The sequence below is a fragment of the Lonchura striata genome, chromosome 4, assembly GCF_050655825.1.
Source record: "Lonchura striata isolate lonStrDom1 chromosome 4, ASM5065582v1, whole genome shotgun sequence".
Classification (NCBI taxonomy): Eukaryota; Metazoa; Chordata; class Aves; order Passeriformes; family Estrildidae; genus Lonchura; species Lonchura striata.
Genome location: NC_140706.1, coordinates 734,708 through 755,884, shown reverse-complemented (window position 1 = coordinate 755,884; position 21,177 = coordinate 734,708). Strand labels below are relative to the sequence as shown.

Genomic DNA, 21,177 nt, shown 5'->3' with positions numbered 1-21,177 from the left:
GGGGTCAGCACACTTCCAGCAGGCCCCGAACAGCAACTGGTCTCACTGGTGTGCGCCCCCCAGGAGAGTGAACGCCCAGCTCGATCTCCAGAGTCTTTATTCAACACTGAATCATAAAATAGCTCTTTACACGCTTCGCTGGGGGTCGTTTCTCTGTAATTCTTTAAATACACATGGTTTACACTTGCCAAAGTTTCAAAGCAACAACATCAAAGTGCGTCTACAGGTGAGAGTTCCAACCAAAGTGCTGAACCCGTGGCTGCCGGCCGGAGCTGGGGCGGCTGCCCCGAGCCCGGCTGCTGCCCTGCCCATCGCGGCGCTCCCCCGGGAGCTGCTCCGGCAGCTCTCGCACCAAGGCCCGGTTTAGCATCCAGGGACCACGGGCTGGGGGCAGAAAGGGACGTTTGGTTCTCCAGACACTGGCACATCGCTGCGAAAGACTAAAATAGACCTAGATTTATAGAGAGTTAAAAAAATAACTTGGGAGGCCACGGGAACCTTGGGGGAGGGGAGGTCGCTGTACACCGCTGCCAGCCAGGGCTGTCGGGAATGATTCCAGTTCCTGATTTATATATCTCTTCTCTGCACTGATTATCTCCTCTGATTATCTCGAAGCAACTGTGCATTACCTCTTTGCATCCCAAAAACTGCCATGCGCCATTGCACCCACTTGTCCCCGGCCCCAACCTGCCTCGTTGCCCTCCACGGGGCTCAATCCCGAGGCTGCATTAGAAAATCCCTTTTTTCCCTTGCTTTTGGGCAGTTTTCCTTCCTTGCTGCTGCAGCAGCTTTTCCTCAGTGCTCTCCCACCCTCCCCAGGGATTATTTTGCCTCCCACTGATGGGGAAGGTCCATCAGCACCTACAACACCCTGCAATGCTTCAGTCGCAACAAACCACCTCTGCTTCCCAAAATCTCCCTGCTCCCTGGGATCTTTACCTTTTCAAGCACTTTCTCATTTGGCACCAATTCCCAAATGCTTTTGCTCCACCCAAACCTGCTGTTTCTCACCCCAAAATGAGGCTGAAGCAGTGCTCTGGCTCCTGGGCTGGGGCCTCCCCTAAAAGCTGAAGGAAGACATCTGTTAACCACTTTAGGAGCCATTACCAACACTTCTGGGTTGGTTTTTGTTTTGTTTTCCCTAAATCAGCTCTTTTTGAGACAAGCCCCTACCATGGCCGTGCCCTTGGTGGCAGCAGGGACCAGGACACACGGCAAGAAGAGGGACAGAGGTTTAAAATCCTCGCGGGGCAGAGCCAGCCTGGAGCTCCCTTTTCTTTCCCTCAGTCCCTGACACCTGGAGCCCCAAGGCAGAGGGACAAGGCAGGAGGAGGCCCCTGATCCCCAGAGCTCCTGGGGCTTGGAGTGATGGGAACGAGGGAAATCCAACACGAGGGAGACACAAGCAGGATTTGGGATGGCTTTGGCCCCCGAGCTGCCTTTGGTGATGTTCCTCTCGGAATCCCTGACCAGCGCCCAAACTCGGGTGAAGGGGAATGCTGGCAGTGTCAGCCATGGGAAACTTTGGGAAAACGCCTCAGAAAAGGAATAAATCCCCAGAAGCAGCCCTGCAGGAGCCAGGCTCGGAAGCACCGTCCATCCCGCCCTGCCAGCTCTGGCCATCGCTGTGACCCCAGTCCTCTCCCGGGTCCGTGGATTTTTCTGGGATTGTCATCGCAGAGCCCCTCTGGCACTTCTCCTTGGGCTGAGCTGAACGTGCTGTGTGGTTTGAAGGCTTTCCCAGGAAATTCGGCATTTCTGGGCGTTCCCATCACTCCGGAGGAAATGGGGCTGAGGCTCCGTGAGCCAGGGACAGCCTGGCCGGAGCTCCCGCGGGGATGGATCCTTGTGGGGCCACACTCCTGCGGGACAGGGCAGAGAAAGCAGCAGGGGCAGGATCCCTCTGACATTTCAGAGCTCTTAATGAGCTCGTTAACAAGCTGGGCAATTAGGAGCCACCAGGAGGGCCCTCCTTCCCAGCACTCCTGTCGCTGTGCCAGCCGCCTTCATCCCCAGCTGAGGAGGAGGAGGATGAGGAAAGGATCCATTCAAGCCCAAGCCAAACAGGGAGAAACCCCCACTTTCCATCTTCTAACCCTTGAACCTGCTCAAGGTCTTGTGTCATCCGAGGATTTTTGTAAAAAGTGGCTTTGCTGAGCTGGGATTTTCAGGAATGCCCCAAGGAGAGGTGACAGTTTGATCTGGTCCTGGGGATGCACCAAAGCTCGAGTCCAGGTGAGGGTCCTGCCGTGACTTCCAAAGGCCCGGGGGCAGCGCAGGGGTGGGGATGTCACAGTCACCAACGCCACCACGCACACAGCGCTGACCCCTCAGAGGCCTCACAGCTCCCCCCTTTCCATCACCTCATCCTCACCCTCCCCAGGCGAGGAGCCGGAGAGCTCCGGGCACGGCGCACCCGGAGCAGCCACCTCCAGCCCAGGCCACCGCTCTGGGCCAGCAGTCTTAAAGCATAGAGTGTAGAAACATGCTGAGTATATAATTTTCCTTTAAAATCTTTTTTTTCTTTTTCCTTCTTCTGTTTATAGAAATAAATAGGTACTTTGTTTGGTTTTTGTTGTAAAGGGAATTCCGCAGGTGGCACCAGGGTGGTGCCATCTCCACCAGGCCACGCTCCTGCACGGGGCCGGACGGTGCCCGGGCACCTGGCAGCTCTGCTGGGTGGCGGTTTGCTGGTCGGGGCATCCCTTGCTGCTCTTGCCCCTGGATTGGGAGTGTGCCAGGCTGCTCGGGGCGTAGGTAAACCCACGGTGGGCATGGCAGGGAGCATCCGTGGGGGTGCAGGAGTTTCTGGCAGGCATTTTCATTTTCATTTTGTGCATTCAGGGCCAGCCTTCTCCTGGAAAGCTGCATGGGAGGGGGAGCAGGGGGAGCAGGGCTGCTTCCCACGGGGGCTGTGGCCACAAAACCCTGCCCCTGTTTCACAGGCAGCGCAGGTGGGATGAAGGGTGGTGAAGGGTCTCCAGTGGGGCTGGAGGTGTGGGAGCTGCCTCCAGAGCCACGCCAGCCTCGGCCGTTTGGGGTGATTTTCCTTGTTCCGGGGGACCCCCACAGGCTGTGTGCAGCCCCAGCTGGGCAGCAGCTCCTGTGCCGTGGGTGAGGGACGTGGTGCTGGATCTGGGACGTGGTGCTGGATCTGGGACGTGGTGCTGGATCTGCAGCCCGGTCCCGCCCAGGGTGCTCCACGTGAGCCCATCGCTCCCGCAGGGCTGGGGGGACGGGCTCTGCGAGGTGTCCCCTCGCAGCCACGCCGGCCAGGGGCACCAAAACCTCCAGCGCTGGGCCAGAGAAAAGGGAAAACCCCAAATCCACTTTCCCAGCCGCTTCCTCTCCGCTCAGCCCCGTCCAAGGGCTCCGAGGACACAGGGCTGGGGCTGTGGGTGAGGCTGGGCTGTCCCCACTTCTGGCAGTGCTCTGATGGGTGTCCCCAGTCCCTGCTACCTTCTCCCCAGGCTGCAGGATGGAGATGCTTGCCCCTGCTGGATGCCTTTCCAAAGCCTTTTCCCATTGCAAAAGGATATTTTGGGGATGATGATGTCCTTGCAGGCTGAGGACACTCAGAAGAAAAATCAGATTTAGAAAATGGTGGCTGTAGATAAGGGTCAGCCGGGGCTGTTGGTTGGTGCTTTTTCCAGGATAATTTCAGGACAATCTGGCCAGGGTTTCTCCTTCAGGCTGCTCGGGAAGGCAAACGTGGGTGTCCCATGACAGTCTCTCTCTCCACACGGGACATCTGACCCCGGACGGAGTCCGGCTGTGGATGGTGGGGACAGGATGGTGACCCATTTCCTGGTGGGTGAGGATTTTGCAGGTGGTTTATTGCCTTGGCAGGAGGGTTTTGGTGGAGAGGGAGTGAGGCTGGAGACCTCTGGGAGAGCGCCCACCTCTCCTGTGTCCTCTGGCTCCCAGAGCCCCGAGTGCAGCTCTGCTCCTTGTGCTGTGGTGCTGCTGGTTTCTGGGACATTGCCCGGGTTTGGGTGCCCCTCTGCCACATCCCAAATACAAAGGAGCAGAAACCCCGTGGGAATGGTGGGGGAGGAGCAGCCCCTCCCCACGCCCCAGGCAGGCCGGGGCTGCGGGGTGAGCCCAGCCAAGAGCCCCGAGATGGGCTGAGCCATCCTCCAGCGCTCAGAGACCCCACAGAGAGTTCAGTGGGACCCCAAACACATCCTTGGCCTTCAAAGCCGTCTTCCCTCCTGGGAAAGAGCTCCTGGCTCTCGGGGCAGCCCAAAATTGTCCGTGAGTAGCACCTTCTCGCCCCGGTCCCGAGGGTGCGCGAGGGTCCGGGGCTCCAGCCGGGGGTCCCCGCCCCGGGCTGGGCCCGCGGCTGCGCCGGCAGAGCGGGATGTGCTGCGGGGTCCCTGGGGGGCTAGCAGCCTCCTTCCACCTTGATGTGCAGGATCTTGGAGAAGCCGGGTCTTTTCCTCAGGGCCTGCAAGAGGAGCAGACACGGGGCTGGGGGGAGCCAGGTGCCACTGCTGCGTGGGGAGGGGGGAATGCCCCAAATCCTGGTATGGGGTCACAGAGGCAAAGGGGGAATGCCCCAAATCCTGGTATGGGGTCAGAGAGGGAGAAGGGGAATGCCCCAAATCCTGGTATGGGGTCAGAGAGGGAGAGGGGGAATGCCCCAAATCCTGGTATGGGGTCAGAGAGGGAGAGGGGGAATGCCCCAAATCCTGGTATGGGGTCAGAGAGGGAGAGGGGGAATGCCCCAAATCCTGGTATGGGGTCAGAGAGGGAGAGGGGGAATGCCCCAAATCCTGCCAGGGCTGAGGGAGGGAAAGGGGGAACACCTCAAATCCCATGGAAAGGACATGGGGGGAGGGAGGCACAGGGAATGGGAAACACAAAGCACACCTCATATCCCTGCCTTGGGACGGGAGGAAGAGCAGGGAACACCTCAAATCCCTGCCTTGGGAAGGGAGGAAGAAAAGGGAACACCTCAAATCCCTGCCTTGGGAAGGGAGGAAGAAAAGGGAACACCTCAAATCCCTGCCTCGGGATGAGGAAGGGAGAAGGGAATCTGCCAGGGCACGGGAAGGATGGGGGCATAGTTCCAATCCCTGCCCCAGGGAAGACACGGGGTGAGGAAGGGAGAGGGGGAGCAGCATCCCCAGTCCCTGCCTGGGGAAGGAAGGAGGGAAGGGAGGGAGAGGGGACACTTCTGACCCGTGCCACGGCAAGGACACAGGGCTGGGGGCACTCGTGTGAGCTGGCACCGGGCGCCTTCACCTGCAGTTTGTTCACCATTTCTTCAAACATCTTCCTGGCCTCGGGGCTGTGGGGCTCCTTGAAGTAGTCCACAATGCCCACCTGCACCACGATGGACTTCAGGTTCCGGCACACACCTGGGGGCACAGACAGCACCTGGGGACAGCTCCCATGGCCACCAGGGACCCCAGAGCCCACCCCGCGCCCCTCAAGGCCCCTCTCACCCTGGGGATGAGGAGGCCCGGCCGGGGTCTCTGCAGGGAGGAGCACGGGCTGTGACACAGCCCTGGCTGCCCCGTCCCAACCCGGTGTCCTCCCGCTGCCCTGGGGACCCTGCCAGCCACAGGGTGGGCTGCCAGCAGCTCCAGCACGGTCACCCGAGCTGTGAGCACCAGGACAGGTCCTCCTGGGGCTGTGCACCTCCTGCCCTGGCCACGGGCTCCAGTGAGGGCGTGAGCCAGGCTGAGGGGTGCCACAGCCCTCAGGGGTGCCACAACCCCCAGGGGTGCCACACACCGAGGCCTCCATCTCCCCAGGGACCGTGCAGGGAGCGTCCTGTCCTCCCTGCGGCCCGAGGCAAGATCAGCTCCTTGGCCCATCCCTGGTGGGGGACGTGGGATCCCCGTTCCCCGAGAGCCCCCAGCAGCTCCCAGTGCCAGCAGCCCCGCGGCTGGGGCTGGCAGGGCGCCGTGCCCCGTGGGTCTGGGTGCCAGGCCCCCGCCCTGGCACTGCTACTCACTGTTGAAGTGCAGCAGGGCTTTGGGGGTCACTGGGGTGGACGTCAGCACCAGCATCTCCAGCCCCTTGAGCCCCTCCCGGCACACCTCGGCAGCCACCTCCTGGTTGACCTCGGCCATGTGGTCCAGCTCCAGCACCTGCAGCCTCATGCAGTTCCGGGCTGCGGGGACAGAGCCGTCGGCGCCCCGGGAAGGGACCGGCAGAGCCCAGGGGTGCTCGGGGGGGTGGGGTTCCCCACGGAGATCCCAGGAGCATCGCCCTGCCCACAGCAGGACCTCTCCTTGTCCCACCCCCCGGGGAGGGTGGGGGTCCCCACCCCTGGAGGCATCCAGGGAATGCCTGGAGGTGGCACTCGGTGTCCCCGGGCTGGTGACACGGGGGGATTTAGCACACGGTGGGCTTGGCAGTCCCAGAGACCTTTACCATGTCCACTGACCCCTCCTGTGACCCGTGATCCCAAATGCTGGGCTGGGACAAGGTGGGCACAGGGTGGGTTGGTGGCCCCAGGGACCCTTCCCAAGCCCAGTGACCCGTTCAGTGATCCGTGATCCCAAATGCTGGGCTGGGACAAGGTGGGTACAGGGTGTGTGGGTGGCCCCAGGGACCCTTCCCAAGCCCAGTGACCCATTCAGTGATCCGTGATCCCGAGTGCTGGGCTGGTGACACAGTGGGCACAGGGCACAGGGTGGGTGGGTGGCCCCAGGGACCCTTCCCAAGCCCAGTGACCCGTTCAGTGATCCGTGATCCCAAATGCTGGGCTGGTGACACAGTGGGCACAGGGCACAGGGCGGGTGGGTTGGTGGCCCCAGGGACCCTTCCCAAGCCCAGTGACCCATTCAGTGATCCGTGATCCCAAATGCTGGGCTGGTGACACAGTGGGCACTGGGCACAGGGTGGTTCAGTGGCCCCAGGGACCCCTCCCAAGGCCAGGGCGCGCTGTGTGGGCCGGGCAGTGCCTACCTAGCGAGGCCAGGCCCTGCACGCCGCAGCCGGCGCCCCCGACGCCGAGCGCCCGCAGGTGGGGCCAGCAGCGCCCGATCATCTGCAGGCAGCGGTTGCTGAAGCGCGTCGGCTGCTGGCTGGGGACACGAGGGACAAGGCTGGGCTGGCACGGCGCTCAGCGCCCTGGCACCCCGGGACGGGAGCGCCGGGAGCTCTCCCACTCTCCCACCCACCAGCCCCGGCTCACCCTGCGGTGCCCTGCGCGGGCACTGCCCCGGCTGTGCTGCCACTGGGACGGGGCAGCTCCGTGCCCAGCGCCCCAAAGCGTGCCCAGAGCAGCTGGGGCTGCCCCGGATCCCTGGCAGCGCCCGGGCCAGGCTGGACACTGGGTTTGGAGCAGCCTGGCACAGGGGGAGGGGTCCCTGCCACGGCAGGGTGGCACTGGGTGGGCTGGAGGGTCCCGCCCCACCCAAACCATCCTGTTGCAGCCTTACCAGGGATGCAGAGGTGCGACCTGCAGGGAGATGATGTCCCTGCAGCCTGCTCCAAGTGCCCAGATCACCTCATGGCCCACGGGGTCCGTGGAGCTCCTGCAACAACACACGGGACACGCCATGGCACGGCAGCAGCGGTGCCACCCTGGGCTGGGTCTGCACCCCCCAGAGGTGCCAGCGTGGGCATGGTTTGCAGCCCAGCGGGGCCCTGGGCTCCAGCACGGGGCATTCCCACCTGGAACGGTGCCTGTGGATGGAACAGCAGCAGGGACAGCAGCTGGGGCCAGGGGCAAAGAGGGGCAGGAGGAGAGGCTGGACGTGGAAGGTTCTGGGGATGAAGAGGGGCAGGAGGGATGAAGGTTCTGGACAGTTCTGGGGGTGAAGAGGGGCAGGAGGAGAGGCTGGACGTGGAAGGTTCTGGGGGTGAAGAGGGGCAGGAGGGATGAAGGTGGCATTGAACGTGGAAGGTTCTGGAGGTGCCTCCTCACGTGCCAAGGTGACAAGTGACTGGCTGAAGCTGCCAGGCCGTGAGTCCCTGCAGGGGACAGAAGCTGTCCCTGTCCCTCACTGCCTTGGTGTCCCTCGGCACCCACCTGGCCGGGATGGGGACAGTGGCAGGGGTGGAAGGACACCCCAGCCAGGGGCCGGGGCTGCTCCGTGGCCTCTCCCTGCTCTGTGGCTGTGCCCCCGTGGCTGCAGGTGGCTCTTGGCCACACGTCCCTGCAGGGTTTGCTGTGGCTCCTCCTTGGTGTCCTGGGAGGTACTGGGAAGGCCCCTGGGACGCTGCTGGAGCCGGGCAGGGACGGGGCAGCTGTGGCTTTGTCCTGAGCTGGGGTGGAGCCCAGCCCCAGGGAGAGGTGCCAGCGGGCACCAGCCCGATGCCACCAGCCCAAACGGTCCCCAGGCTGTGCCACCCCACCAGGAGCCTTCCAGGGACTGAGGCCACGCTTCCCAAGTCTGAATGTCCCACCTCAGAACCTCAGGCTAGCCCAAAAAGAAGGCTGGGTGCTATCCGAGTGCCTCACACATGTGCTGGAGCAGGTGCCAAGAGCAGCAGGTTAATCAGAGCGTGAGTGCCCGGCACAGCTCAGGATGTGCCAGGGGCGCTCGGGCTCTCTCTGCTGCCCTCGGAAGAGCCCAAGGAGCAGCCCTGGAGGTCAGGCTGGCAGCTCTGGGCTGTCTCCTGTCCCGTGGCGTGGGTCAGAGCCGGCTCTGAGCTCCTGGGGGTCACACCAGGGCAGCGAACGTGCTTTCCCACCTGGAGGATTCTCTGTCCTGGCCGGATGGGGACCAGGTGGAGCAGACACTGAGGCTGAGGAGGTTGTCTGCAGGTGCAGCAGAGCAAGGATCATCCTCCTGGAGGCTGGAGGGAAGGCCAATCCTGTCTCCACAGGTGGCCAAAACCAAGGAGTGGGCAGTGATGCCCTCCAGGACCTGTGACCTCCTCCAGGATCATGAGTCTTGTGTCTGTGACCTCAGGCAAGGTGTCCAAGCTGAATCTCAGCTGTCCCTTGGCAGAGCTGCTCCTCCCTCCCAGGAGTGAGCCCCTGAGCCTCTTGTCTCCACTAGGACCATTCATGGGGGTGACAGCCAGCTGGGACCTCACTGGGCACCTCCTCCTCGCCCCTCTCTACCAGAGCGCTGCCTCCTTGGCACAACCCCGCTCATGCTCCAGCCGGGATGAGACCAGCACTGGATGATGGGGATGGAGCTGGAAGTGCAACACCTGCATGGGAACATCCTGGCAGGGACAGGAGCTGCAGGGACAGGAGCTGCAGGGACAGAGGGACAGCTGGCACAGGGGACACCGGGCTGCAGCTGGGGCGGGTGGGCTGGGCTGTGCCAGGGAATGGGTGAGCTCGGCACAGCCCGGGGGCACTGCCAGGGATCGGGGTGAGCTCGGCACAGCCCGGGGGCACTGTGGGATGAGCTCGGCACAGCCCAGGGGTACTGCGGGGTGAGCTCGGCACAGCTCGGGGGCACTGTGGGGTGAGCTCGGCACAGCCCGGGGGCACTGCCAGGGATCGGGGTGAGCTCAGCACAGCCCGGGGGCACTGCCAGGGATCGGGTGAGCTCAGCACAGGCGGGGGGCACTGCCAGGGATCGGGGTGAGCTCAGCACAGCCCGGGGGCACTGCAGGGTGAGCTCAGCACAGCCCGGGGGCACTGCCAGGGATCGGGGTGAGCTCAGCACAGCCCGGGGGCACTGCCAGGGATCGGGTGAGCTCAGCACAGGCGGGGGGCACTGCCAGGGATCGGGGTGAGCTCGGCACAGCCCGGGGGCACTGCCAGCCTGTCCCCACGCCACGGTGGCCGTGCTTACCGGTAGGTGACGGCCTGCAGGGCCCGGCAGTAGCAGCTGGCCAGCCAGAGCGAGCGGTCGGTCAGCACGTTGGGGCAGTGCGAGATGCGCAGGATCAGCAGGTTGCTGCCCGTCGCCTTCAGCAGGGACTCCAGCCCCGCTTCCAGGCAGCCCCTGCCAGCAGGGAGCCAGGCTCAGGCACGGCGGCCCGTGCTCACCCTCCTGCACCCGCCCAGCAGGGTGACACGTCCCACCAGGACACCCAAACCCCCCAGGGGCCGGCGTGCCCCGGAGTCCGTAATGGAAATGGGAGCTGGGGCTCAGGGAGCTGCGGCGGCTCCGGCGGTGGGACGGGGACACGGGGGCAGAGGGACACGGGCACTCACCGTGTGCTCTTCATGTAATCCTCCTTGCTCTCCTTCTTGCCCCGCTGGCGCGGCTTCAGGTTTTGGAGGGTGAGGGAATGCATCTGGGTGCACCACTGGGACAGCATGGCCAGGAACTGGGGCACAGGGGGGCACTCACTGGCAGGGCCACCCCAGCACGTCCCGCACCACCCACCCCTGGCTGGGCACACACGCGGCACAAATGGGCGGGGAGGCACACACAGGCCATGGCAGAGCATGTGCCACAAAACCACGGGCGTGACCACAAAACCATGGGCATGACCACAAAACCACGGGCGTGACCACAAAACCACGGGCGTGACCACAAAACCATGGCTGTGACCACAAAACCATGGCTGTGACCACAAATTCACGGGCATGACCACAAAACCATGGGCGTGACCACAAAACCATGGGCGTGACCACACAAGCACATGGAAACCTGTGCCGGCGTGAGCTCCTGTCCTCCAGCATTCACCTGTGCACCTGCAACACCTATGGCACCGGAGCAAGTGCCCAGCTCCGCAGCAAGTGCCCACCTGTGTCCCCCAGGAGACCCACCCCGGCCGCAGGAGAGGCGAGGCTCCCCCAGCTCTGCCCTTCTGGAAGAGGGGCCGCGCCCCAGGCGGAGCCGCCGCTCCCCGGTACCTTGGAGGAGACCCGGGCGTTCTCCAGCAGCACCCGCGTCCACACGGCCGGGTGCCGGGCCACGAACTTCCAGTCCTTGCACACCTCGGCCGCGCGCAGCAGCGTCCTGGTGTCCAGGTAGGTGAAGATGCAGAAGAGAGCCGCCCGCATCTTGAGGATCTCGGGGCTGATGACCTCGCCGCAGTGGCCCGGGCTGCCCCGCTCCAGCCGGCACGCCTTGCCCCCGGCGCCCTCGGGCCTGGCCGCGGGACACCCGGCGTCGGTGGCCACTGGTGCGCGGGAGAACGGCGGTAAGGGAACGAGGGAAGCTCCGTCCCCGGCCCGCGGCCTCCAGCTGCCCCGGCCCGCGGCGCCCTCACCGGTCAGGCGGCAGCTGCCGGGGGCTCGGGGCGCGGCGCAGCCCGGCCCCTCCGGCTCCCAGCCCTCGGCCTCCGACTCGGTGGTGCGGGAGCCCACGTCGGACACGTCGCCCTCCTCGCCCTCGGTGCTGTTGCGGTAGGGCCGGCGGTGCCAGTTCTGGATGGCCTGGCGGCGCAGCCCCGAGCCCCGCGCGTCCCGCGCCGCGCGCGGCGGCGCCTCGGCCGCGTCGTCCGTGGGACACGGCTCCGCGCTGTCGCTGTCGTAGCAGCCCGAGCTCTGCGACACGGCCTTGGCCCGGCTCGAGGCCCTGGGGACGGGGACGTGCCGGCTCAGGGCTCGCATCCCCGTCCCGGCATCCCGCAAGGCGCCGGCGGGGCGGCGGGCCGGGCACTCACCCGGTGCTGGACGAGGAGCGCTGGTTGCACGCGCCGTAGGGACCGTGCACGGCCGCCCCCGGCCCCGGGTGCCGCTCTCTCTGCGGGGACAGGGGACGAGAGGAGCCGCCGTGGCACACCCGAGGCAGTGGGGCACGGCACCCCGCTCCCCACCGGTGCCCGCTGCGCTTGGGGGGACACCGTCCCCCGCGGGACGCGGAGCGGCACTCCAGCGTCACCGGCCCACGGAGAAACAGCTTCTCCTCGGGACCCCGCCCGGGATCACCCATTCCCCGGGGGAAGGAGAGGGGGACCCCGCACCGCCCCGCTCGGGCCCGGGCAGAGGAGAGCCGAGGCAGCACTCCCGAAGACCCGGGATACTCCCGGAGCAGAGGGAGAATTCCCGACACCCCGGGCGCGCTCCGAAGCGCCGTGGGCACTCCCGGAGCAGAGGGAGAATTCCCAGAGCCCAGGATGAATTCCCGGGGCAGAGGGTCCATTCCCGGGGCAGAGGGTCCATTCCCGGGGCAGAGGGTCCATTCCTGGGGCAGGGGGTCCATTCCCGGAGCCCAGGATGAATTCCCGGAGCAGAACGTGCATTCCCGGAGCCCAGGATTCCCAGGATGAATTCCCGGAGCCCAGGATGAATTCCCGGAGCAGAACGTGCATTCCCGGAGCCCAGGATGAATTCCCGCAGCCCCGGGCGCGCTCCCGCGGCCGTGCCGTGCCTGTGCCCGCAGAGGTCCCGCTCTGGCGATGGCCTTGGTGGCCGGGGTGCCGCAGCGTGCCAGGCTGCCGTCGGGGGTGGTGCCGCAGCTGCTGCTGATGATCTGCAGCTGCTTCTCGGCGCGGTCGGCGCGGTCCAGCAGCTCCTCGATGAAGCGCTGCAGCCGCACCTTGGCGTTGGCCTCCCGCGCCGCCGTCTCCTTCAGGAACTGGTCGATCTGCAGCACCTCCCTGGCAGGGGACCCGCGGTGACACCCGGGCTGCCCACCCATCACCCATCCCCTCCCGCCCGGGGGGACGCCCCCGGCGCGCCTGGACTGTGCCGTCCCATCCCGGCCCGGCCCGGGTCAGCGCCCCAGGGCGGCCCCAGGGCGGGACAGGGATGCGGGATGCTCCCAGCGTGCGGGGGGCTGGTGCCACCTTGTTTAGGGGGAGGTGACATCCCCGGCACCTCGTCCATCACTGCCGGGGCTGGTTCAGGCTCCCGAGCAGGACGGAGCGCAGGGGAGGGGATGATGATGGTGTGACGGGGTGAGGGAGGAGGATGGCGGTGACACCCTTAAACCCTGCTCAGCCCGGTGCTTGCAGGGCCCCGGCTCCCTCATTAACACGTCAATTAACAGGTGCTCGGGAGCTCTGAGGCTGCAGCAGGGCTGTTTCCCCCAAAACGTGTGACAGCAGCTCCGTGACCCGAGCTGACCCCAGCCCAGCACAAACAGCCGCCGTCCTCATCCGCTCCCCAAAAGGCAGGGAAGCACAGACACAGCAGCGAGGCCACACGCCCAAACACACGTGGCCACCACAGCCCTGCACCCCAGCGTGCTCCAGGAACACCCAGGTGTGCACCAGGCACACACACACACCCACGGAGCGGCTCACACACCCACGGAGCTGCTCACACACCCACGGAGATGCTCACACACTCACAGAGCTGCTCACACACTCACAGAGCTGCTCACACACCCACGGAGATGCACACACACTCACAGAGCTGCTCACACACTCACAGAGCTGCTCACACACCCACGGAGCTGCTCACACACCCACGGAGCTGCTCACACACCCACGGAGATGCTCACACACTCACAGAGCTGCTCACACACCCACGGAGCTGCTCACACACCCACGGAGATGCTCACACACTCACAGAGCTGCTCACACACTCACAGAGCTGCTCACACACCCACGGAGCTGCTCACACACTCACGGAGATGCACACACACCCACGGAGATGCTCACACCTGCCCTCAGCACCCAGGAGCCCCTCAGGAGGCACAAACCCAGCTTTGCACGCCTGTCTGGGCACACATGACCCCGGACACCCGGCCAGGCACACCCGGCCAGGCCAGGCTGAGCACAGAAACAGCAGCACACACAGCTGACCTTGGCACCTGGTCACAGAGCTGACCCCAGAGCCCTGTGTGCACCCTCACACCAACCTGACCGTGCACCCCTCACACCAACCTGACTGTGCACACCTGGACACCAACCTGACCGTGCACCCTCACACCAACCTGACTGTTCACACCTCGACACCAACCTGACCGTGCACCCTCACACCAACCTGACTGTGCACACCTGGACACCAACCTGACCGTGCACACCTGGACACCAACCTGACCGTGCACCCTCACACCAACCTGACCGTGCACACCTGGACACCAAACCTGACCGTGCACACCTCACACCAAACCTGACCCTGCACACTGACCTCGGACACCTGGATCTGACCTGCTCAGAGGCACGAAGGAAAAGGAGGGGGCAGCTCTCAGTGACATAATTCCCACTGCTGGCTATCAATTACCAATTCATCACCAGTTAATTATCAATTAATTCCTCCCCAACCTGCCGCCTGCAGGCAGAGCCTGGGAGCTCGGAGGATGCTCTGGGAAGGATCCTGGAAGGGGCCCCAGGGGATTTGGAAGGCAAATGTGGAGCTGGGCAGCAGCTGTAAGGTGATGCTGATGGTTATCACCTGCCTCCCTCCCGTTCCCATGGGCTGGGTGGAAAAACACTCCTGGCAGAGGAAACGGAGCCCGGGAGCCAAAGGTCTCCCAGGAGGACGTCATGGTGTCTTGGAGCTGGCAGGGCTGGGAAATGTTCCCACTGTGTTTTCAGGGAAGGCTTGGCTGATGAAAATGATTTCTGATGACCTCCTCACATCCAGGAGAAAACCTCCTCCCGCCACCAGCGCTTCCCATGCTCTCCCTGCAGCCTCCCAAGGGATTTCGTCCCTTGGCGTGGAGGGGTTTGGGGTCTGATGGGGACAGCTGAGGGCTAGGAGGGTTTCTCTAAGGAATGGGAGGTCCAGGAGGTAGTTTTGGGGCATAAACCCAGGGTTTCAGGTGGTAACATTGTCCAGGTTCCACCAAGAGACATTTGACCCTCTATTTACCCTGCCTAGCTGTCTCCAGGCCCTGCTCCAGACTCATCCACGCTGGTGTCCATAATTCCCTCACCACACACCCCCAAGGTGCCCCTGAACAATGCCCACGAGGCAGCCCCCCAAACCCCTCATTGCCTGTCCCACAGACGTGCCCCCAGACCTGGAGGTGTCCTTATCTGGCCCCAGGGCCACCCCGCTCCTCAGCCAGGACATCCCCCCATCCTGGGAGCCCTGCTTCTGTGCCAGGTCACTATTTTGGAGTCAAAGTCATCCACAGATGTGCAGAGGGTGACGGGAATCAAAACAATTCCTTCAGGAATCCCAGCAGTGCTCCCGGCCCAGCCCAACCGTGCCTGTCCCCCCCAAACTCCTCACAGACTCCCCCAGATTTGCTCAGCCCCCCGAGGAGCGAGGCCTGGTGCTGGGAAGCCCCGATGGGCAGAATGACCCAGCGCCGAGTGGGGAATATGGGGTGGAAACGAGGGTGGCAGTGCCACAGGCTTAGCAGCAAATGGAGCTGGCACTGCTCGGGCTGCCCCACCCTCCCTCTGGGACAAAAACCTGGGATTTGGCACAGCCCCGGCAGGGTGGGAACGAGGTGGGATTTGAGGTTCCTTCAAGCCAAACCAGTCTGTGGCTCAGTGGTCCCCAACCTGGCCATGTCCTGGGAGCCCTGGGGGCCCTGGGACAAGGTCTGGCTTGCCATGACCCAGCCGTGGAGGAGCCCAGGTGGGCACTGAGCGGGTGGGAGGAGATGCAGAGCCTGGTGAAGGAGGATGATGGTGGGCATCACCGAGGGGCTGTGCCTGAGGGCTTGGTGGTGGTACTGGGCTCCTCTGGACTCATGGAATTGCTTGGATTGGAGGATACCCCAAAGTTGATCTCATTCCACCCCCTTCCATGGGCAGGGACACCTTCCACTATTCCCCACTGCTGCAAACCCTGTCCAGCCTGGCCTTGAACCCCTCCAGGGCTGGGGCAGCCACAGGTTCTCCAGGACTCCCTGCCTGGCCCTTTCCTCCCACCCCGCGTCTGGGACAGGCCGAAGGACTCACTGCTGCTTCCGGGTGAGCTCCTGCTCCTTCTGCACCAGGTCCTGCTTGAGGGACGCCAGCATCTCCACGCTGACGTCCACCTGGCGGGACAGCTCCGACGCCCGGTCCTCCAGCTCCTGCTTCTCCCGGCTCAGCCGCAGGCTCTCCTGCTTGGCCTTCTCCAGCTCCGAGCTCTTGCGGTCCAGCTCCACCTGGAGCCGGCCCACCTGCGAGGCGATCTTCTGCTCCACCTCCTCCGTCAGCTTCTCCAGCCGCTTGTCCACCTCCAGCTTCTCGAAGGCGCGGATCTTGAGGCGGGCCAGGCCCTCCTCGTAGGCCGAGTCGACGGCGGCCGGCGGGACGGGCGCGGGCGCCACGGCCTTGCCGCGGGTGAAGATCTCGGTCAGCGGGATCTCGATCTCGTGCACGTAGCGCGGCGAGGGCGACGAGGCCGGCGCCGGCTCCAGCTCGTCGGCGGGGACCAGGTCGCAGGAGAAGCGCTGGTCCTTGCCCTGGAAGGAGGTGCTCTCAAAGTAGTCCCTGCGGGCGGCCGGGCTCAGCAGGGCCCCGTCGGCGGCCAGCGGGAAGACGGCGGCATCGCAGATGCTGTTGGTCTTGGAGAGCACGTAGAGGGTCTCGTAGGTGTGGTTGTACTCCAGGTGCGCCCGCAGCGAGGACAGGCTGCGGAAGCGCTTGTGCTCGCCGCAGCGCGGGCAGCGGTAGGGCAGGTCCAGCGAGGCCATGGCTGGCTCCGCTCCGCGGCGCGCGGGGCCCGCTCACGGCGCCGCGCCCGGGCCGCGGGGGCGCGCGGGGCTGGCCGGGGAGCCCCGGGCACGGGGCCGGCGGCTGCGCTGGGACATGGCGCGGGCACGGCCCGGCACGGCACGGCGGGATCCGGCACTCCCGGGGGCGGTCAGCATCGAGCGGTGCCGGGCGCTGCAAGACACGGGCGTCAGGGATACGGGCTGGGGGGTCCCCAGAAATCCCGCCTTGGTCCTCCTGCTGCGCCCCCATCCCGCCCTCCCGCGTTCCAACCACCCGCGTGCATCCCTTGGAAGGGCACGTGGTGCTGAAGGGTGCAGAGCCCTGGGAACGTGCAGAGCCCTGGGAATGTGCAGAACCCTGGGATGTGCAGAGCCCTGGGAATGTGCAGAACTCTGGGAATGTGCAGAGCCCTGGGATTGTACAGAACCCTGGGAATGTGCAGAGTCCTGGGAATGTGCAGAGTCCTGGGATTGTACAGAACCCTGGGAACGTGCAGAGTCCTGGGATTGTACAGAACCCTGGGAATGTGCAGAGTCCTGGGAATGTGCAGAGCCCTGGGACTGTACAGAACCCTGGGAACGTGCAGAGTCCTGGGATTGTACAGAACCCTGGAAATGTGCAGAGTCCTGGGATTGTACAGAACCCTGGGAATGTGCAGAACCCTGGGAATGTGCAGAACTCTGGGAATGTGCAGAGTCCTGGGATTGTACAGAACCCTGGAAATGTGCAGAGTCCTGGGAATGTGCAGAGCCCTGGGATTGTACAGAACCCTGGGAATGTGCAGAACCCTGGGGAGGTGCAGAGCCCTGGGAATGTGCAGAACCCTGGGAATGTGGAGTACCCTGGGAACGTGCAGAACCCTGGGAATGTGCAGAGCTCTGGGAATGTGCAGAGTCCTGGGATTGTACAGAACCCTGGGAATGTGCAGAGTCCTGGGAATGTGCAGAACCCTGGGATTGTACAGAACCCTGGGATTGTACAGAACCCTGGGGAGGTGCAGAGCCCTGGGAACGTGCAGAGCCCTGGGAATGTGCAGAACCCTGGGAACGTGCAGAACCCTGGGATTGTACAGAACCCTGGGAACATACAGAAACCTGGGAATGTGCAGAGCCCTGAGAATTTGCAGAGCCCTGGGATTGTACAGAACCCTGGGAATGTACAGAACCCTGGGAACGTGCAGAGCCCTGGGAACGTGCAGAGCCCTGGGAATGTGCAGAACCCTGGGAATGTGCAGAACCTTGGGAATGTACAGAACCCTGGGGATGTGCAGAACCCTGGGAAGCTCCGGAGCCACTGGAAGTTCCACAACCCTTGTGAAGACCCACAGCTTTTGGGAAGCTCCACAGCCCTTGGGGAGCTCCACAGCTCCTGGACTCGATGATCTTAGAGGGCTTTTCCAGCCTGAATGATCCTGTGGTTCTGCGAACCCTTGGGAAGATCCGTAACGGCTGGGAAGGCTCCCACCCCTCGGGAAGCTTCACAACCACCTGGGGGAACACAGCCACCAGGAAGGTGCACATCCCATGGGAATCTCGCTCCATCCATCCGAGTTTGTCACAGGGGGTGGCAGGGGTGGCCTTTTTCTCTCTTGAGGCATTCAGGGGTCCCCAAGGGCCAGGACCATCCCTGTGCCCCACACCAGGAGCAGGTGCTGGGATCTCCCCTCTCAAAGAGAAGGCCGACCCACTCCTGCTGGATGAGCCCATGAAGCCTGGAAAGGGATTCATCCCAAGAGTTCCCATCCAGCCCTGGGCTGTCCGATGCAGGGGACACGGTGGCCCCTCCTGCCTGGGGGGGGTGAGGGTTCTGTGGGACCTGGTTCATCCCCCACTCACAAAATCCTCCACAGCACCACTGGGGGAAAGCCCACCCCTGTGAAATGGGATGACCCAGTGAAAATCCACCCCAGGAGGCTGCCGAGGTCCCCTCCAGCCTCGAGGGCACAAACTCACCTCAGGGCACAATACTTTCATTTTTCATTTGTCATCTTTTATCGAGGGCAGCCGTGGGTGGGAGTATCCCCTGCCCATCCCTCTGCAATATCCCCCTGAGGGCTCTTCCCACCACCCTAAAAGCCCTCAGAGCCCTCCTGCATCCCATGGCCAGCAGTGGTGAGCCCTGAACGGCCGCGGAAGCTCCATCCATCCCCGCTGGTCCCCAGGGCAGCATCCCCGGTGCCTCAGCATCCCCTCAGAGGGACAGCCGGGCCACGAGGCTGAGGAACCATGTTTTAAGGGAAAAATCAGCAACGGCAAGAACTCCACGCCAGAAATAAAACCAGGGTGAGCCTGGTTTTGTGAGGGTTTGTGACCCGCTTGGCCGCGTTTTGGGGTCGGTACCAAACACGCCCTCCCTGATGGAGCCCACCTGGCCCGGCCCGGCCGGAACCCGATCCGCGGCGAGCACAAAGCGCGTCCGGCAGCTCCGGCCGCTGCCGGGGGATGAGAAAGCGCTTTTCCATTTTCCAGCGCACGGATGGGGAGCCGTGCCGTGGTGCCTCAGGCCTGGATCCCTCCCGCGTCCCCCGGGGCGCCCGAGCAGCCTCAGCCCGAATTTCCCGGCCGAAATGCAAGGCGGGATCCGGCCCAGGTGGATCGGGAAGCGCACGGAGCTTTCCTCGTCCCGGCCGGGTCCTCCCGCGGCCGCAAACCTCTCCTCGCTCCCATCTCCACGGCAACCAGCAGGAGGGAGGGAATGGCTCGTGGAGTGATTGCTGCGCTAATGCAACCCACCGGCAGCCGGAGCCGGGAAGCGCTGCCGGCCGCCGGGGCTGCAGCATCGCCGGCTGCTCCGGCGCCGCCACCTGCCATCCATCATGGAGCCTTCCCCGGCATTGTCTAACGCTCCTCTGCCCCCCCGCCCCAAAAACACCATCGGCAGCAGCTCCCCTCCTGCCTGGAGAGGAGGGGGATGAGAGGAGAGGTGGTGGGGGTGATGGGGCTGGAGGGTGATGGGGCTGGAGGGTGATGGGGGCTGGAGGGTGATGGGGCTGGAGGGTGATGAGGGCTGGAGGTGATGCCGGGTGGAGGGTGATGCCGGGATGGTGGGTGATGGGTCTCGAGGGTGATGTCGGAATGGAGATGATGGGAGGCTGGGGAGTGATGCCAGGGTGGAGGTGATGCCGGGTGGAGGGTGATGCCCGCGCCGCTGGTCCCATCCTTCCCCGGCGTTCCAGCGGGGTGGGAGCACCGTGGTGGGCGATGCCGGCTGGGGCTGAGGCACTGAGGGCTCGGGGGAGGTGGGCATGAAAATCCGGATGGATTTTTTGTGCCCCCAGCCCCTGGAGCAGGGAGAGGCGGGTCCGTCCTCACACCCCGGCAGCGGCTTTGTCCCCGCTGCGTCCCCCTGCTCCCGGGGGCCCTGGCTGAGGAGCATCCTGGGGACGAGCCACCGCCTCCCGGGGCACCATCCGCGCTCCATCCCGTCCCCTCTCGCCCCGTACCTGCTCCTGGCCGCCGACCTCCCGCGCCGGGCTCCTCCGGCGAGGGCAGCATCGCTCCCGCTCGCCCGCGGGCACCCCGAGCCGGGGCTGCGGAGGGGGACGGAGCCCGCACAGCCGCTCCGCCGCACAAAGGAGCGGCTCAGGGCTCTGCCGAGCGGCTCAGGGCTCTGCCGAGCGGCTCAGGGCTCTGCCGGGGCGGGGGGATGCGGGGCCCGGCGGATGCGGGCACAGGGATGCGGGGCAGCAGGGATGCAGCCCGCGGGAAGCATCCGGCTCCCCGCGGCCAGCACCTCCATGCCAGGCAGGCCCCGGGGAAGGAGGGAGGGAGGGAGGGATGGAGGGAGGGTGGTGGCTGCGGGGTGGGGGGAGGAGGAGGAGGCGGGGGAGGAGGAGGAAGGAAGGAGGCCGAGGCTGAAGGCCCCGGCGGGGCGCTGGGAGGGTGGCGGCTCTGGCACCCTGGGGAGGGCGGGCCCCGGGGCGCTGGGGGCTCAGCGCGGGCTCAGCATGGCGAGCGAGGGAGGGATGCGGGGATGCAGGAGGGCGAGGCCGGCAGCCGCCGCCTCCCCTGCCGCCGGAGCCGGGCTGCCTCGCCGCCGGTCCCTCCCGCACAGCTCCCTCTGCCTGTCTCCCCACGAACGCGGCTGCCACGGCAGCCCCCGGCCCCGGAGCCCCTTCCCCGCCGCCCCTGGCAGGGATTGGGGTGCCGGGTGTGTGCCCAGCTGGGCACCTGCGCTGCTCCTGCCCCATCCCGGGCCGGACACACAGGGGCCAGGACACGGCCTTGGTCCCAGGACAGTCCCTGACCATCCCGGCTCCATCCCTGCCATGATCCCAGTTGGGTCCCCGAGCATTCTGCTGTGTCCCTGACACCCTGGCTGTGTCCCTGACACCCTGGCTGTGCCCCTGACACCCTGGCTGTGTCCCTGCCTTGGTCCTGGCTGTGCCCCTGATACCTTGGCTGTGCCCCTGACACCTTAGCTGTGCCCCTGCCTTGGTCCTGGCTGTGCCCCTGACACCCTGGCTGTGCCCCTGGCACCCTGGCTGTGCCCCTGCCTTGGTCCTGGCTGTGCCCCTGACACCCTGGCTGTGTCCCTGGGCACCCTGGCTGTGTCCCTGCCTTGGTCCTGGTGTGTTCCTGGGCACCCTGGCTGTGTCCCTGCCTGTCCTGGCTGTGCCCCTGACACCCTGGCTGTGCCCCTGGCACCCTGGCTGTGCCCCTGGCACCCTGGCTGTGTCCCTGCCTCAGTCCTGGTGTGTTCCTGGGCACCCTGGCTGTGTCCCTGGCACCCTGGCTGTGTCCCTGCCTTGGTCCTGGCTGTGTCCCTGACACCCTGGCTGTGTCCCTGGCACCC

General features: G+C 64.9%; 2 protein-coding genes across 2 annotated transcripts; one reads left to right on the top strand and one right to left on the bottom strand.

Annotated features, from left to right (window-relative positions):
- Nucleotides 1-80: 80 nt before the first annotated feature.
- Nucleotides 81-19,966, bottom strand: FBXO41 (F-box protein 41). Its single transcript, XM_021550260.3, has 13 exons — nucleotides 19,826-19,966; nucleotides 15,640-16,554; nucleotides 12,201-12,429; nucleotides 11,494-11,573; nucleotides 11,098-11,405; nucleotides 10,739-11,007; nucleotides 10,091-10,206; nucleotides 9,726-9,878; nucleotides 7,404-7,499; nucleotides 6,928-7,046; nucleotides 5,969-6,127; nucleotides 5,251-5,366; nucleotides 81-4,450 (listed from the first exon to the last, which is right to left on the bottom strand). Exons 2-13 carry the CDS (start codon nucleotides 16,359-16,361, stop codon nucleotides 4,388-4,390), a joined length of 2,430 nt encoding a protein of 809 aa, XP_021405935.2. The 5' UTR covers nucleotides 16,362-16,554; nucleotides 19,826-19,966; the 3' UTR covers nucleotides 81-4,387.
- On the top strand, nucleotides 19,318-20,768 carry LOC146767474 (uncharacterized). The gene is made up of 2 exons (XM_085577310.1): nucleotides 19,318-19,363; nucleotides 19,396-20,768. Exon 2 carries the CDS (start codon nucleotides 19,628-19,630, stop codon nucleotides 20,690-20,692), a length of 1,065 nt encoding a protein of 354 aa, XP_085433436.1. The 5' UTR covers nucleotides 19,318-19,363; nucleotides 19,396-19,627; the 3' UTR covers nucleotides 20,693-20,768.
- Nucleotides 20,769-21,177: the final 409 nt, after the last annotated feature.

Coding starts and splice junctions, on each gene's coding strand:
- FBXO41 (XM_021550260.3), bottom strand. CDS start 16,361: ATGGCCTCGCTGGACCTGCCCTACCGCTGCCCGCGCTGCGGCGAGCAC. Junction 11,008..11,097: donor CGGCAGCTGCCGCCTGACCG/GTGAGGGCGCCG, acceptor CCCGCGCACCAG/TGGCCACCGACGCCGGGTGT. Junction 7,500..9,725: donor CTGCAGGCCGTCACCTACCG/GTAAGCACGGCC, acceptor GTGTTGTTGCAG/GAGCTCCACGGACCCCGTGG.
- LOC146767474 (XM_085577310.1), top strand. CDS start 19,628: ATGAAAATCCGGATGGATTTTTTGTGCCCCCAGCCCCTGGAGCAGGGA.